General features: G+C 50.1%; 1 protein-coding gene across 4 annotated transcripts in view; it reads left to right on the top strand.

Annotated features, from left to right (window-relative positions):
• The window catches only part of LOC142819470 (kallikrein-14-like), a 32,974-nt gene extending 29,740 nt beyond the window's left edge, over window positions 1-3,234 (top strand). For 2 of the 4 annotated variants that reach the window (XM_089772388.1, XM_075906918.2), the window contains exon 6: window positions 223-3,233. In XM_089772388.1, coding sequence (XP_089628514.1) covers window positions 223-384 — 162 coding nt within the window. In that variant the 3' untranslated portion in view covers window positions 385-3,233. Of the gene's footprint in view, window positions 1-222 lie in introns of all 4 variants that reach the window. The other 2 variants (XR_016347701.1, XM_075906919.2) reach the window with 2 other exon arrangements.
• The last annotated feature ends 10,900 nt before the right edge of the window (window positions 3,235-14,134 follow it).

Raw genomic sequence — 14,134 nt, 5'->3', positions numbered from 1 at the left:
GCTCTGTGTGTGTGTGTGTGTGTGTGCGTGCGCGTGCGTGCGTGTGTGTCTACTGCCCCCTGCTGGAGGGGATGGGAGCTCTGTGTGTGTGTGTGTGTGTGTGTGTGTGTGTGTGTGTGTGTGTGTGTCTACTGCCCCCTGCTGGAGGGGCCGGGCTCTGCTCGCTGTGCACACGCACTGGGGTGTGGCTGTGTTTGCTGATACCTCCGTGTTTCTTTGCAGGGTGATTCTGGAGGCCCACTGGTCTGCAATGGGATGCTGCAGGGCGTGGTCTCCTGGGGAACAGCCGTCTGTGCCCAGCGGGGATATCCTGGGGTCTACGCCAATGTCTGCAAAGCCGTCCAGTGGGTGAGGGACACCATAAGGGACAGGTCCACCGAATAGGACTGAGGATTCACAGCACATCACGCCTGCCACAGTAACCCACCAGGCCCCTCCCCACGCCCCCGCCATGCCTCTCCTCATCTCACCACAGCACCGGGGGGATACTGAGTGGAGTGTGGAGAGATTGCTCGGGCAGCACTGCACTGGGGGTATTGAGGAGCGGCCAATCCAAAGCAGCCAGCAGTTACAACACAGACCTGACACAATCCAGCAACTGGATGAAAAATGTGCAAGTGGCATAAAAAGCCCGAATCAGCCTGGAGATTGTGAGATTGGTTTAGAAAACACAAGATCAGCTTGAAATTCTCTCAACTGGTTTCCCAAAACCATAAAAGCCCTGAATCAGCCTGGAGTGAACAGGAGCAGTTCAGAAATCCAAAGGCCGACTTTAAAAATCAAGAGATTTGCTTTAGAATCTCGGGATTGGCTGGACAACCACAAAACAGTTGTACTCACCACAACTGTGAGGTGGGTTTCCAGGTGAAAAGAGTGGATTAAACGTTTGGTCCTGGTGTACACTAGGACCTTATTTTGAAATAACTGCCCCCATGTTCGAATTCCTAAGTGATTCGCCCACACTAAGAGCCCTGTTATTTTGAAATAACTGGCTGCGGAATTCAAACTCAGTACTCCTGGTTTCATCAGGAGTAACAGTAACTTGGAAATAGTAATTTCGAAATAACGGTAATGTGGATGCGCTGGTGCCACTGATTCAAAAGTATTGGCCTCCAGGAGTACTCCCGCACCTCCCCAGAGGGTTTCTGGGGCGTTAAGTCTGAGGCAGCCCATCTCCATTAAGGCAGCCTGCCTCGGACTCATTTCGATGCTTCCCCGTGGTGAGGAGACGCGAGTTGGAATTTGTTAAATCAGGAGCTCCTTACATCGCGTTTCAAAATAGTTTCCGGCCTCAGAGACGGGTTTTAAAATGCCACGAGTAGCACACAGATCTCTTGCATTGGTGCGGGTGGGGGAAGTGGCTATACCAGCTCTGAAGTCCTAAAGTCTGAAATCTCACGGAAGCTTTATTGTGCGACTGAAACAGAGCTACAGTGACTGAGCTGCGGAGCCGATAGTATAAATAAGGAGCTGGGATTGGTCCTGCCTAGGGCAGGGGGCTGGACTTGATGGCCTTCTGAGGTCTCTTCTAGCTCTATGAATCTCTAAGTTCGTGTTCAGCTGATATTCCACCACAGCCCCCAAATTGTTCTGGGAGTCGCTGCTTGTCCGGATAGAGTGCCCCGCCCTCTGAGTCCGGCCGACTTTCTTTGTTCCTAGACGGATGAATTTATCTAAAGCCATTCACATCCCCCTGTGTCTCAGTGTCAAACCTGATCAGGAGAGACTCCATCACCCAAACTTCATATGATTTTCTGAGAAGTCTCACTTCATAAAGCCTCACTCACCCTCCTGGAGGCGCGAATCTCATGACACTCTGAGCTTTTGTGGCATTGGTCCTGCCTAGAGCAGGGGGCTGGACTTGATGACCTTCTGAGGTCTCTTCCAGCTCTATGGTTCTATGATTCTATAAAAACAATCACACTCTAGACCTGGGGTTCGGAGAAAGAAAACTGAAATTGATCCACAGAGCATCAAAGCCAGCGAATAAACAATCCCAAAAAGCTTTCTTTTGTTTTTTTTAACCTTATGATATTGAAAGCCAGTCTCACAATTTTCAGGGGGCTCCAACTTGCCTTCCTTGAAATTGTGCATCAGAGAGTCTGTCTACGCTGCAGAGTTTTTCTGGAAAAAAAACACTTGACGTCCAGATTGCGAGTGAATTCTTTCGACAGAAAGTTGAAAGAACGGAGGGTTTTTTCCAACAGCGGTAAACCTCAGTCTATGAGCTTTTTCGGGAAAAGGCACGTGTGGACGCGGAAGAGAGCATTTTTTAGAAAGAAGAGGCCTCCAGGAAAAAGCACTGGTGCCCTGGTCGCCCCTCTGTCCACAGTCATCACAACTGAAATGCGAGAGCGTCTATCCCATTCATGCTTAAATTTGACACTTTACGAATGGGCCTTAACAAAGATGCTAATTATCTTAGCCATTACAAAGATAGCTTCCCCAATGATCACCCCTAGTATCATTATCTCATAGATACAAGCCTTCCCCCTCCCCCACGCCCTTCTGTTCTAAATCTGATTTGTCACTTTTATAATGTGTTCACTTTTTTTTCATATTTTCCGTTGTATCCCTTTGGTATATATGGTCATGCCAATTCTCTTCCAGAATCTGGCACTCGAAAGCTCATCACCTAATAAACTATCTTGTTAGTCTTTAAAGTGCTGCATAGTCCTGTCTTTTGTTTCAGCAAGATCAGACTAACAAGGCTACATCTCTATTACAATCCATGTGGACGCTCTCTTTCGAAAGAAGTTTTACTAGAAGTTCTCTCCCAGAAAAGCTTATTCCAAAAGAAGCCTGCAGTCTAGACCTAGCCAGAGATACCAGCAGCAAGGGTGGGAAAAGCACAGACTGAACCCAAAAAAGAAACTGTGACACGAAAGAGATCGACAGGGAGGCAGCGTGTGCTCCTACAAGCCGGAGCTGGCTGGAAAACGAGGCTCCCGTTCCATGAGAAATTCACACATTATGCCTGAGTCTATACTGGCAAGTTTTTTGTTAAAAGTATTTGTGCAAAAGAGCATCTACACTGGCACGGACGCTTTTGCGCAAAATCATGCCAGTCTAGACACAGCCTATGTTTGTGTGGGGGTGGGGATTGGCGGCGGAAAGGATCTCCATTGTGAATGGGAATGAAAAGCTGACATCTTTAATCTCCAACAAAGTGAGAATGCTTAAAAAAAAAAAAAAAAAAAAGGTTTTGCTCATGATGAAACGTTGCAGGTCTACAATAAAAGAATTTTATTCCTATAACCCTGCCTCCTTTGGCTTCATAAAATGTTTTGCAAAGGAAAAGAACCCATGCTTCAGGGCAGCGTTGGCATTTTGAATCATTAAGTTTTGGTTTTGATGTTTTACGAGGTTGTGAAACCTAGTCTAAGAGCGAAGGAAAAATTTTCCAACTCTAAGCTGCAGTGGGGGAGATCTAGGTTGGAAAAACGATTTCCCTAGGAGGATGGGGAAGCTCTGGGATGGGTTCCCTGGCAGCAGCAGGCAGGCATTGCTGGGTGTAGGCTTTCTTTGTAAATGTGGAGCATTAGGGAGCAAACGCACCTCTCCCCCATGCTCCCCCAAGTAAGCTGCCTGAGGTGATCCGGGGGCAGAGTGTTCCTGCCCCCCCTCCCCGGACTCACCCTCCCAGTGCTCTGGGGCTGGAGAGACTGGGCCAGGCTGGGCGGTGCTGCACACCCTGACTCCTCCCTGCCCCGGTGCTCCAAGGCTGGGCTGGTGTTGCCTGGTCATGTGACTTGGAGCACCTTCCACTGGGGCTGGGGAGGCTGCGGCGAGCGCGCACCCACTCCCCTCCCTTGCCTGTGGTTGGAAAGAGGGAGCACATACACGGTGCACTGCCCTGCCTCACAGGGGCGGAGAAGGGCGGGGCCTAGAAAAAGAGGTGGGGACGGGGGTGGGGCTTCCTTCCCCACCCTAACCATCACCGACCACCTGTGAAGCCCAGCCCCGGCCTCTCTCCTGGGGGAGCCGGGGAAATCAGCCCTGGCCTTCCCTTGGCCAACCAGATCACAGGGGAGGGAGGCTCGGGCAGTGTGAAACTCCTGCCTTCCCTTGGCCAGCCAGAGCACGCTTCCTTGGGGAACCATGGGAGGATGCGTTTGCACCCTTCTCACCCGCCCCCCCTCTGTGTACGCGCCTGATATAGCAAACATCCATCGTTGGGTCCCTATGTCTTTGTCAAGGATTTTCCCCATAAATGCAGAAGTGGGGGCCCGCAAAAGTACCCCAAAACCTTATCTTTCCAGGCTTTGGAATAAAGCTTCTGAAGACCATATGGAGGGTGCCATATGGCACTTATCTACCTCCCCTGGCATCTTCCTGGCCAGAAGAGGTCAGTGCAGGTCCCGTGGTCCAACAACCTATCCCTGTGTCCCATGCTGGCAGCCCTCTGGCTCTGGCTGGTTTGCAAGTATCAGTCACTTTCCTCAGGTGTGTACTGGCCCTAGAGCTTAATTGTCTCCTTGCTAATTAGCACAGCCATTGGCTGAGCATTCCTTGCCCATTGCTCTGCCTCAGACAGAGAATCTGCCTTCCAGCATCAACAGAGAGTACATAATAATAACTCCACGTAGAGACATTACACAAGTACATGAACAGCACGTACAGAATCAGTAGAACACAAGCTTTCATGTGACACCTCACATGGCCCCCTTTGTACAGACGTGTGGGGCACTTACACCCCCATGGGTGCAACAGTGATCTAACTTCTCCCTTTAAAATCCAGTAATGTGACACACCCCACCTTCCCTGTGCCACCATCAGACTTAGGCCTCACACACAGGTGAGAGGTTAGAAAACCCACACTCACCAACTCCAGACAGATCCTCCTGGGCCAAAGGACTCAGCCACATTCCAGGCCAGGTTTCACTGTAGATCTGACCCACAAGGGCACGCTGGACCAGTTCTTTAGAATCCAAACTCCAAAGGGACATTAATAAAAGAAAGAAAAAGTGGAGAGTAAGGTTGTTAATGCGAACACTTGTCATACATCGATAACCGAGTACGTGCTGCGGGCGGTTAGCAAAGACAGTACAAATTGCTCCCTTAACAGTCCTTAGCATCAGCCTCCGAGGGCCCTTCAGTGCTCCTTGTGTCTCCCAACTGGAGCTGGTCCCATCCAAGCAGTCCCATGCAAGCTGGTTTGCATTTTTCCAGATGCAGGTCTCGGGTCATTGTTCATGAGGCAGTGCTACTTAGCACAGCCATTTGCTGAATAAGCACGCTTCACAGTAGGCAGTCCACGCCCAATTAGTCCCTCCAGACAGAAACATTTTAACACACAAGAAGAGAGTCCGTTCCTTAACTTCACATACAGCCATCACAGAAGTACACAAGTATCATACATAGAATCCACAGAGTACAAGCTTTCAGTAGACCCCTTTCATGGACCCCTTTGCACAACATTTGGATCCAACACCCATTCGTGATTACAGCAACACCCTTGCTCAGAGCTAAACAAATTAAATTTATCTACGCCAGCTTTGGCAATGGTCTGAAATCCAATTCACACTGGTACAATGTATGAATCCTCATTCCCCATAATATAGGCATCTTTGGCCTTAGGCATGTATACAAAATGTAGTCGTGCCTCGGTTTCCCACTTCCACAGAGCACACCAATCCTGGGATGCCCCTTCTCAGGTGAGAAGCTCCAATCTCAGTTACAGGTATCAACAGTGAAATGTCAGTATTGACAGTTTTTTAACATTGTGTCGGACCAGGCCGGGTCTGGACACCACTGAGGGCGTCCGCTCAGGGCGAATTGTTCGAATTTGGGGCTCTTTCTAGCCCCCCAACTGGAGGCCTTCCCAAACAGGCCACAAACCAGTCCCACAGAGCGCTTCAGCTGCCGGCCTGAAGCCTCACGAGCAAAACCCCTCCGGCACTCCAGCAATATCCATGCCCAAGATGGCTCTGGGCCTCATACACAGGTGGGGGGTCTTGGAACCCAATCTCACCTACCCCAAACAAGTTCTGTCCGGTTCCAAGAAACCAGCCACAGATCCCTGCTCAAATTACCCTTTCGACCTTACCCACACATCACGCTGAGCCAGTCCTTTAGAATCTACAATTTAAAGGTTTATTGCTACAAGAAAGCATGAGAGTGAGGCTGTCAAAGTATCATACATTACATGCATCGAATCTCCCAGTTCTCGATGCAGCCTCTAGCAGAGATGTTACAGCTGCTGGCTTAAAAGTCCTTGTTGCGCATCCTAGGATCAGGATAGGTCCACAGGTCTTTCCAGGCCCTTCGATCCCTACATTGCTGCCTCTGGGATGAAGTGCTGAGCTGAGTACCAAGATGGAGTCAGCCACATGGCCTCGTTATACATCCTTCCTGGTCTCTTCTTGGCTGCAGCAAGTCACCTGGCCAGCAGCCTATCACTGTGTTCCCTGCTGGTAGCCCTTAGGTGTCGGTCACCATTCCCGAGGTGTGTCCTTGGCCCATTGAGTGCTGTTGTCCCACAGGACCTTGCTAATTAGCATGTCCTTAGGCTGGGCTCTGCCCAATGCTCAACCACATTCAGAGAGACTTCCAGTCTCCATACAGATTATAGATTCTGAACTCCACACACAGACATTATACAGATATATGAAGAGGAGATACAGAATCAGAAGAAAGTTAGTTTTTGTGTGACCCCTCACATGGCCCCCTTTGTACCACTTTTGGGGCGAACACCCCCCCCTCTATGGGTGCAGCAGTGACCCGGCTGCTCCCCTCACAATCCAATAACGTGACAAACATACAGTGTGTCCTGGGTACATTTCTTAACCGTTTCCAGGGCCCTTGCAGAAAATCACGCACATTGCACAGTGACACTTCTTAGGGGCCTCCCCTTGCTCAGCTTTAGCTGTCCCCAGAGCTGAATGTGGGCCCACAGCTCTCTCCTCAGCCATTCCAGGCTGATGGGCACCTCCTGCAGACAGAGAGCTGGGAAGAAACCCTTCCCCCTCAGGTCTGCTGCCCCTCCCAGCAGCCACACTGCCAGGGTCCACACACTGAGCTCCCTCAAACAAATCACTTTCATTTCGTGCAAATTTGGTTTTACAAACCTCCCCAGCAGGGCCAGGCCGAGCCATTTTGGCGTCCCGGGCCCGGGCACACGGCGCCACCCGCGGGCGCACGGCACATGCAGGGCCCCGTGGCCATGGGGGGAAGGGCGCTGCTGGTATGCAGCTAGGGGTGGGCCACGCCAGGCCGCACAGGGCGGTGGGGGGGAGGGCGCTGCTGGCCGGTGCTGCGGGGATGGGGATGGCTGACGCTGCCTCGGAGCCGGTCACACGGCGCCTGAGGGCAGCTATAAGGGATGCCGTGCGCCCTTGCACCTGCCATCAGACGCCCCCCAATAGGTGGGCAGCTGCCCAGCTCGACCATCCCTTAGTCCGGCCCTGCTCACCAGCCAACAACTCATCCCTCTCCAGAACTTGATCTTTTCCCTCAGCTAAAACTTCACTCTGGCCAGCCACTCCAGACTTCCTGCTTACTGGGCTCTTCCTGCCCTGTGTCTGATTCCAGCCTCACCTCTGAGGCTTCAGGCACACAAGCAGAAATCATACGTACAGCCACACAGCTCTCTCCCTCCAGGAAACCTGGCTCCCAATAGGATTGACCAGCCACAGAGAACGTCTCAGGATCACACTCACCCCTTTCACAAACCTCCCTGTTAGCTACAGGCAGCACAGAAGATTCACACTCATATACATGGTCCGGGGCTGGGTTAAGGTATCAGCCCGATCACACATAGTAGCCACGCTATAATCACACCCCATACCCACACCGCTATACACTGAACTCCGGGGAGGATTCAGTCTCTGTCGGTCTTCCACTCCCTGGGGCTGGAGTTTCCTGGGATATTGAACAGTGACTGGAACATTCACGGGAGTAGGGTGGTTGGTTGGAACGTCCGGATTCTTAGCTTTCACCATTTCGATTGTGGCCTTCACTTTAGCAAGCCTCGCCTGTGCTTCCGCTTCTGCTTGCCTTCTCTTGGCCTCTCGTCGCTCACGCTTCTGCTCTACTTCCGCTTCTATTGCTGCTAGTCTTGCTTGTTTTCCTGCTTCTATTTGTGCTAGCCTCGCCAGATGTTCTTGTTGGGCGCGCTTCTCCTCTGTCTCTATTTTAGCTAGCCTCGCCAGATGTTCTTGTTGGGCACGCTTCTCCTCTGTCTCTATTTTAGCTAGCCTCACCAGATGTTCTTGTTGGGCGCTCTTCTCTTCGGCCTGTATCTGTCAGAGAAACTCCATCACCTTCTCAGTTAGAGGTCTGTCAGCTACCTTAAGGGCAGCTTCCCACATAGAAGGCATTGGTGAGGGGAGAGGAGGGCTGCTATACCTTGCTTCTACCCTCTCCTTGGGGGTATGAATCTGCCCTAGAGCTGGACATCATGCTTTAACTAGCCTAGCTATCCAGTTATCCCAAAAGCTACAATAAAATAAACCTTTTGGGTAGGATGGTCTGTGTCTGACTTAAGCTTCACCTTCTGTCTGCCTCTCCCCAAGGCAGCACAGTAAACAAAAGAAAAGAAAAGAGAGCAAGAGAAAAAAACTGCAAAGCTTGCAACTCAAAACCTGTGTCCTTTTAAAAATCCTGGGTTCTCAAAATAATTCCACAGCTATGCCACCGTGTCAATGCTTTTCCCCCACTCTGGCATGATAAATGCAGAAGTGGGGCCCGCAAAAGTTCCTCAAAACCTTATCTTTCCCGGCTTTGGTATAAAGCTTCTCCCCAAAATCTTAAAACCCTAGATTTTGGGGATAAACAATCCGTTGCCACCACTCGAGTAATAATAAAGAAACCTGGGGAAATCTCAGCCCCCAAAAGTAAAAAACCAGGACACAGAAATTAACCAAGATCAGGTTCATAAAAAGAAAAGAGAAAGAACTTTTATGAGCACCACAATATTCCTGTGGCAAGTGTTGCCTCTTCCTGAGCTTACTTGATTTATACACCTGGGCTACGTCTACACTGGCCCCTTTTCCGGAAGGGGCATGTAAATTTCAGCAATCGTCGTAGGGAAATCCGCGGGGGATTTAAATATCCCCCGCGGCATTTAAATAAAAATGTCCGCCACTTTTTTCTGGCTTTTAAAAAAGCCGGAAAAGAGCGTCTACACTGGCCCCGATCCTCCGGAAAAAGTGCCCTTTTCCGGAGGGTCTTATTCCTACTTCAAAGTAGACGCTCTTTTCCGGCTTTTTTAAAAGCCGGAAAAAAGCGGCGGACATTTTTATTTAAATGCCGCGGGGGATATTTAAATCCCCCGCGGATTTCCCTACGACAATTGCTGAAATTTACATGCCCCTTCCGGAAAAGGGGCCAGTGTAGACGTAGCCCTGGATTTTCTGATACTACACCAAACTGTAAGGTCTAAGGCTTTAAACTGCAACTTATTGTGATCTTTGTCAAACTTTGGAATCTGTGTTCCTCTCAGAAACTTACTATAAACTGCAAGTTTGTAATCTTTTTAACTCTCAGCTACCTTGCTTGTGTAGACAGGCAGCAAGTTTTTGTGCAAAAGCAGACACAGCCTAACGCAAAAACTCTTGCGTTAAAAGTTTTTGCGCAAAATCTTGCCAATGTAGACGTAGCCTGGGAGACGAGCTGCAAGCTGCTGAGCTGACGTCACTGTGGGCTAATGGTGCACTAGCACTGAGGCGCCTCCACTGTGAGCTGAACTTGCTGAAGAGCTGACATCACTGTGTGCTGAGGGGAGCCTGGAGCTATACTGCTGAAGAGCTGACATCTGCTATGAGCTGAACCCACTGTTGCTGTGGGGAGCCTGACACTGTACTGCTGAGCTACTAGCAGAGCGGCTGGTGGGGACGAGTGGCGGGTGGCCGGTAGGAGCAGCAGCAGACAGCCATGGAGCAGCTGCAGGAGCAACCAGCTGGCGGCCAGGGGCATGGGCCGAGATGGCTGGCGGAGCAGAGCAGTTTGTGGGACGGCTGGAGTGGCTGACGGGACAGCAGGTGGAGAGTGGCGGAGCGACTTGCATTGATGGCGGCAGCAGAACCCTACGGAGAGGCGGAGCCGGCGGAGGACCATGTCAGGTGTATCAACCCTCCCCGTCCATTCCACCCACGCTGGGATGGTGAAACCCTGCCGGGTGAACTTTTGAACCCTGGGGTGGATCTGACCCGGGGCAGACACTTTGGGGGTGTCAGATTTTGGGACTTTGGAAGATTTTTGGGTTGCTGGACCCAAGAGACCCTTTGGGTGTTGGACTTTTGGGGATGTTGGGTGATTCGTGCCTGGGGGGTGGGTCTTTGCTCATGTTTGGTCTATGAATCCGAGTTGTGGTGTTTTCCCAAGTTAATGCTGATGTCGGTTCCTTCATGTTATTAAAGATTTGCTGCTATACTGAGGCTCTGTGCTTGCGAGAGGGGAAGAATTGCTTCTTTGAGGTGCCCAGGAGTGTATGTAAGATTTCCCAGGTCACTGGGTGGGGGCTCGAGCCAGTGTTGTATTATGTCCTTGGGAGGAGACCCCCTAGATACTGAACCCGGCCCTTGCTGCTATTAACTCGGCCTGGCAGAAGGGTTACATAAAGAGAAGGAGCACATGTGAGACTCTGTCTTTTTCCTTCCTCTGATCCTGCTGAGAAGCTCCTCTCCAGTGACTCTCCTGACCAGCTTCCCCATCTATGATGAGCAGACAGACCCTGCAGGATCCATATACCTTTCCTCCTTCTGCAACCCATATGTCTGTGTCAGCGTGTGAGTGTCATAGGGCAGGAATGAATGGGAGTGAATGAATGGAAGGGTGTGTGCTTCCTTTCTTGTCTCTGTGTGTGTGTATGTGAGTGTGTGTGTGTGTGTGAGAGAGAGAGAGAGAAAGAGAGAGAGAGAGAGAGAGAGTTCTATCTTCTTTATTTTAAACCTCTGGTGGCTGCTTTCTCCTCTTTAGTTTTACCTAGTGGAAATAAACCCATATTAGTGTAATCTTAGATGGTCTCCAGTGAGAATATTTTTGGGGTAACAGCAAGCATAATGACTAGATGGAAAAGTCACAAATTAATATACTCATGAAGGGACCCCCTCCCATGGGCCAAGACTTTAGTGGCAAAGGAGAGGAAAACCCATTTTTTTAAATGCACAGACATCAGATTCCCATTCCCAAACCATAAAACAATAAAACCTAATGGATTTATCTAAACTTTACCCTACTTACACATAGTGAAGAGTCTTTTCTTGGAGGTAGACAAGATGTCTGTCCCCCTTAGTAGCTGGACAGAAACTGCCCAGGGACAGAGGAGGAAAAAAACAAACAATTCTTTGGTACCAGTTTGAAATTCCTACCTACATTCCTATTGGCCGACTCTACCTGTCTTAGGTGTAGTTAACCTCTTATTCCCCAGGCTGCTGGTCATCTCTCATGATCATGACAGTCCCTTCTCATGATCATAGAAACATTTGTCCCTTTCTGATAAATTTTGATCCACACACATCCCAAATTTTCACGGGCCACACACTGAATGAAAGGTGGCAGTGATTTTCCACATTAAATGTTGGTTTTCTTAATATGTCCAGGAATGGCGATCGGTGGAATAAATAATTAAATTTTTCATGAGCTGACTTCCCATAGACACCACTGCATAGATACTACCAGTTAGGTTGGGTTGTATAGTGATTTCACATGCTTGGAGAACCGTTTCATCTTTGTGTAGGGGAAAATTTGCCAACTTCCACCCTGCCATTAATTGTCTCTCCCTGTCTGTAATGTTTTCCCTCAACAGTTTCCTTATTTCCAAAGGCAAATTTCCTTGTAGACCTTTCCAGATGATTTGAACGACCAATTGCTGGCTTATTTCCTGGGCCTCTGTACAGGCTAATGCTAGGGACAAATTTATATATGGAGATGTACCTATCTCATAGAACTGGACGGGACCTTGATTCCCTTTATGTATCACAATACTCAACAGCTCTTGGGACTTCTCCTTAATGTGCATCTGTAAATATGCTTGACTCAGATCAATCTTGCTGAACTTTTGTCTCCCAGCCTGGCCTGCAAAGACGTCATCGACGCAGGGAAGGGGGAATTACTATGCACACAACACTGGGTTAACAGTTACCTTAAAATTTCTTCAAATCCGATATTAGGACTCCATTTCTATGTAGGAGCTCCAGGTCAGCTTCATCTTTTGGCCTGATGGCATATGGCACCATTCTGGCCTTCAGATATTTTGGCTGGCTGCCGAGTTTAATGTTCAGCTTCACAATGATTCCCCTCGTTCTTTCCAGATCCTCTCCAAAACCAGCAGCATGTTTCTTTAATTAATACATCGGTCAGACCTGTTTCTGCTTTAGTCATCCGGTGCACGTCAGCGAGCTCTTCTTACGCCACGATCTCCCCGCTAAGGCTGGGTAATGGCCTTTCACTACAAACAGTGGCAATTCAGCAGTCTATCCATTGAACTCCACCTTAACATCACTAGTGCTCTGTAGGGGTACCGCTTCTCCTGTATACGTCTTCAGAACGATCTTTGTTGCCTTAAGCAGAAGGTGCTTTAGCTTTTTCTTATACCTCGTGTCTGACACCAATGAAACTTATGCACTGGTGTCCACTTCCATGCGTACAGGTTTGCCACCCAACAATGGGGTTACCCCGTATTCAAAGGAGCTCCCGGCAAAGACAAAACATAGGAGGGCCCTTCTTCTTCAGACGGAGTGTAACCTTGGTCATCGGAAGTCTGCTCCATGGGATGCAGATTTTCCTTTTTGTCCTGCCAGACCACAGGCCGTTTTTCCGACAAAGCTCTGTAGTGTCGACATACTGTGTTGCGGTCGGTTCTCACCCCCATCTTCCAGAACAGCAAAAGGTTTGTTTCTTACACTGACTTCTACTTCTTCTGTTGCTGGAGGCAGCACAGGTATCCCACCCTCATCGCCGCTTTGTTATATCATGTGGAGTTCCACAATTGAGGAAGAATCACTGGAGACACAGAGATCCTGAGCAGTTGCAAGTGTCCATTTATTTCATAATAAAGAATTAACTAGAAGCAGCCCAACCCAGCTGGACTGACCCTTAGTGACCTAACTCAGGTACTATAACAACAAGATCTATATCAACAACCCCAATACACAATAATCTCTTCACATACCCCCTGGAACAATGAGGGGGCAGTGGGTCGTGCAGCAGTTGCTTTTAAAATGGGGAGGTGTACTCCCCTCACACCTTTCCCTGGCTGTAGGGGTGAGCGCCAGAGGGCAAGGGGAGGAGAGGAGCCAACGGGTACAGGTTTCTGGGGGCAGAGGTGGCATGAGAGTGGGGCTTCCGGGGAAGCGGTAGGGAGTAGGGTCTTGAGGAAAGTAGTAAAAATGTGGGCTGTGGTGGAAGGGGGGATTGCGCAGAGTCTCAGGAGCATGGAGTGGCATGAGGGGGGACCATGGTGAGAAGAGGTGGTGAAAAGCAGAGACACCAGCACGCAGACAATGACTAGTGGAAGTTTCTCACCTGCCCAGGAGAAGGGGATTAACCAAAGGAAGGGATGTGTCTACCTCGGGGGACGTGTGTTCTGTGGTTTTGAGAAGGGGCAGTACTGACTGGGAAAACATGAAGAGAACAGACTGAGCCGAATGCTGGGGGCTCAGGGGCCTCTGTACCCCTGCCCCAAGGGGTCTCACTCTACCTATCCCCTTACTCCGATGTTCACATCATACCCGGGCTGTGCTGTATCTCTGAGAAGCGTTAAATCCTCTCTATTCTACTGACTGGTGGAGTCACATCTGGCTGCTGATGGAGGTGCTGGGTCAGGGGGTCCCCGATGCGCCATAATGCCCCCCCGACACATGCCCCCAGACTTCTCTCGAGTACCCCTAAGGGTACTCATAGCACTGACTGAGAAACATGGGGCTAGGCCCCTCGCTGCCCCCCGCAGGGAGAGGGGGTCAGGTGTGGGTTATGGGCTGTCTGACCCAGCACTCGGGAATCCGGCTGGGCCGCCATCCTGGAAGTCAGAGTCTGAGGCAGCCCCAGGGTAAACCCAGCGCCAAGTATCAGGCAGCAGGGCCTGGTTTCCACAGTCGGGCCAGGTCAGGACACCAGGAAGAGAGGAGGAAAGACACATTCCGGAGCAGGGCGGGAGGTGCAGGGAGGCAGGTTTGGCCACTGCCATTCCGAA

The sequence above is a fragment of the Pelodiscus sinensis genome, chromosome 22 (genome assembly GCF_052426305.1).
Source record: "Pelodiscus sinensis isolate ZL-2025 chromosome 22, ASM5242630v1, whole genome shotgun sequence".
Taxonomy (NCBI): domain Eukaryota; kingdom Metazoa; phylum Chordata; order Testudines; family Trionychidae; genus Pelodiscus; species Pelodiscus sinensis.
This window is presented reverse-complemented; position numbering and strand designations above follow the sequence as displayed.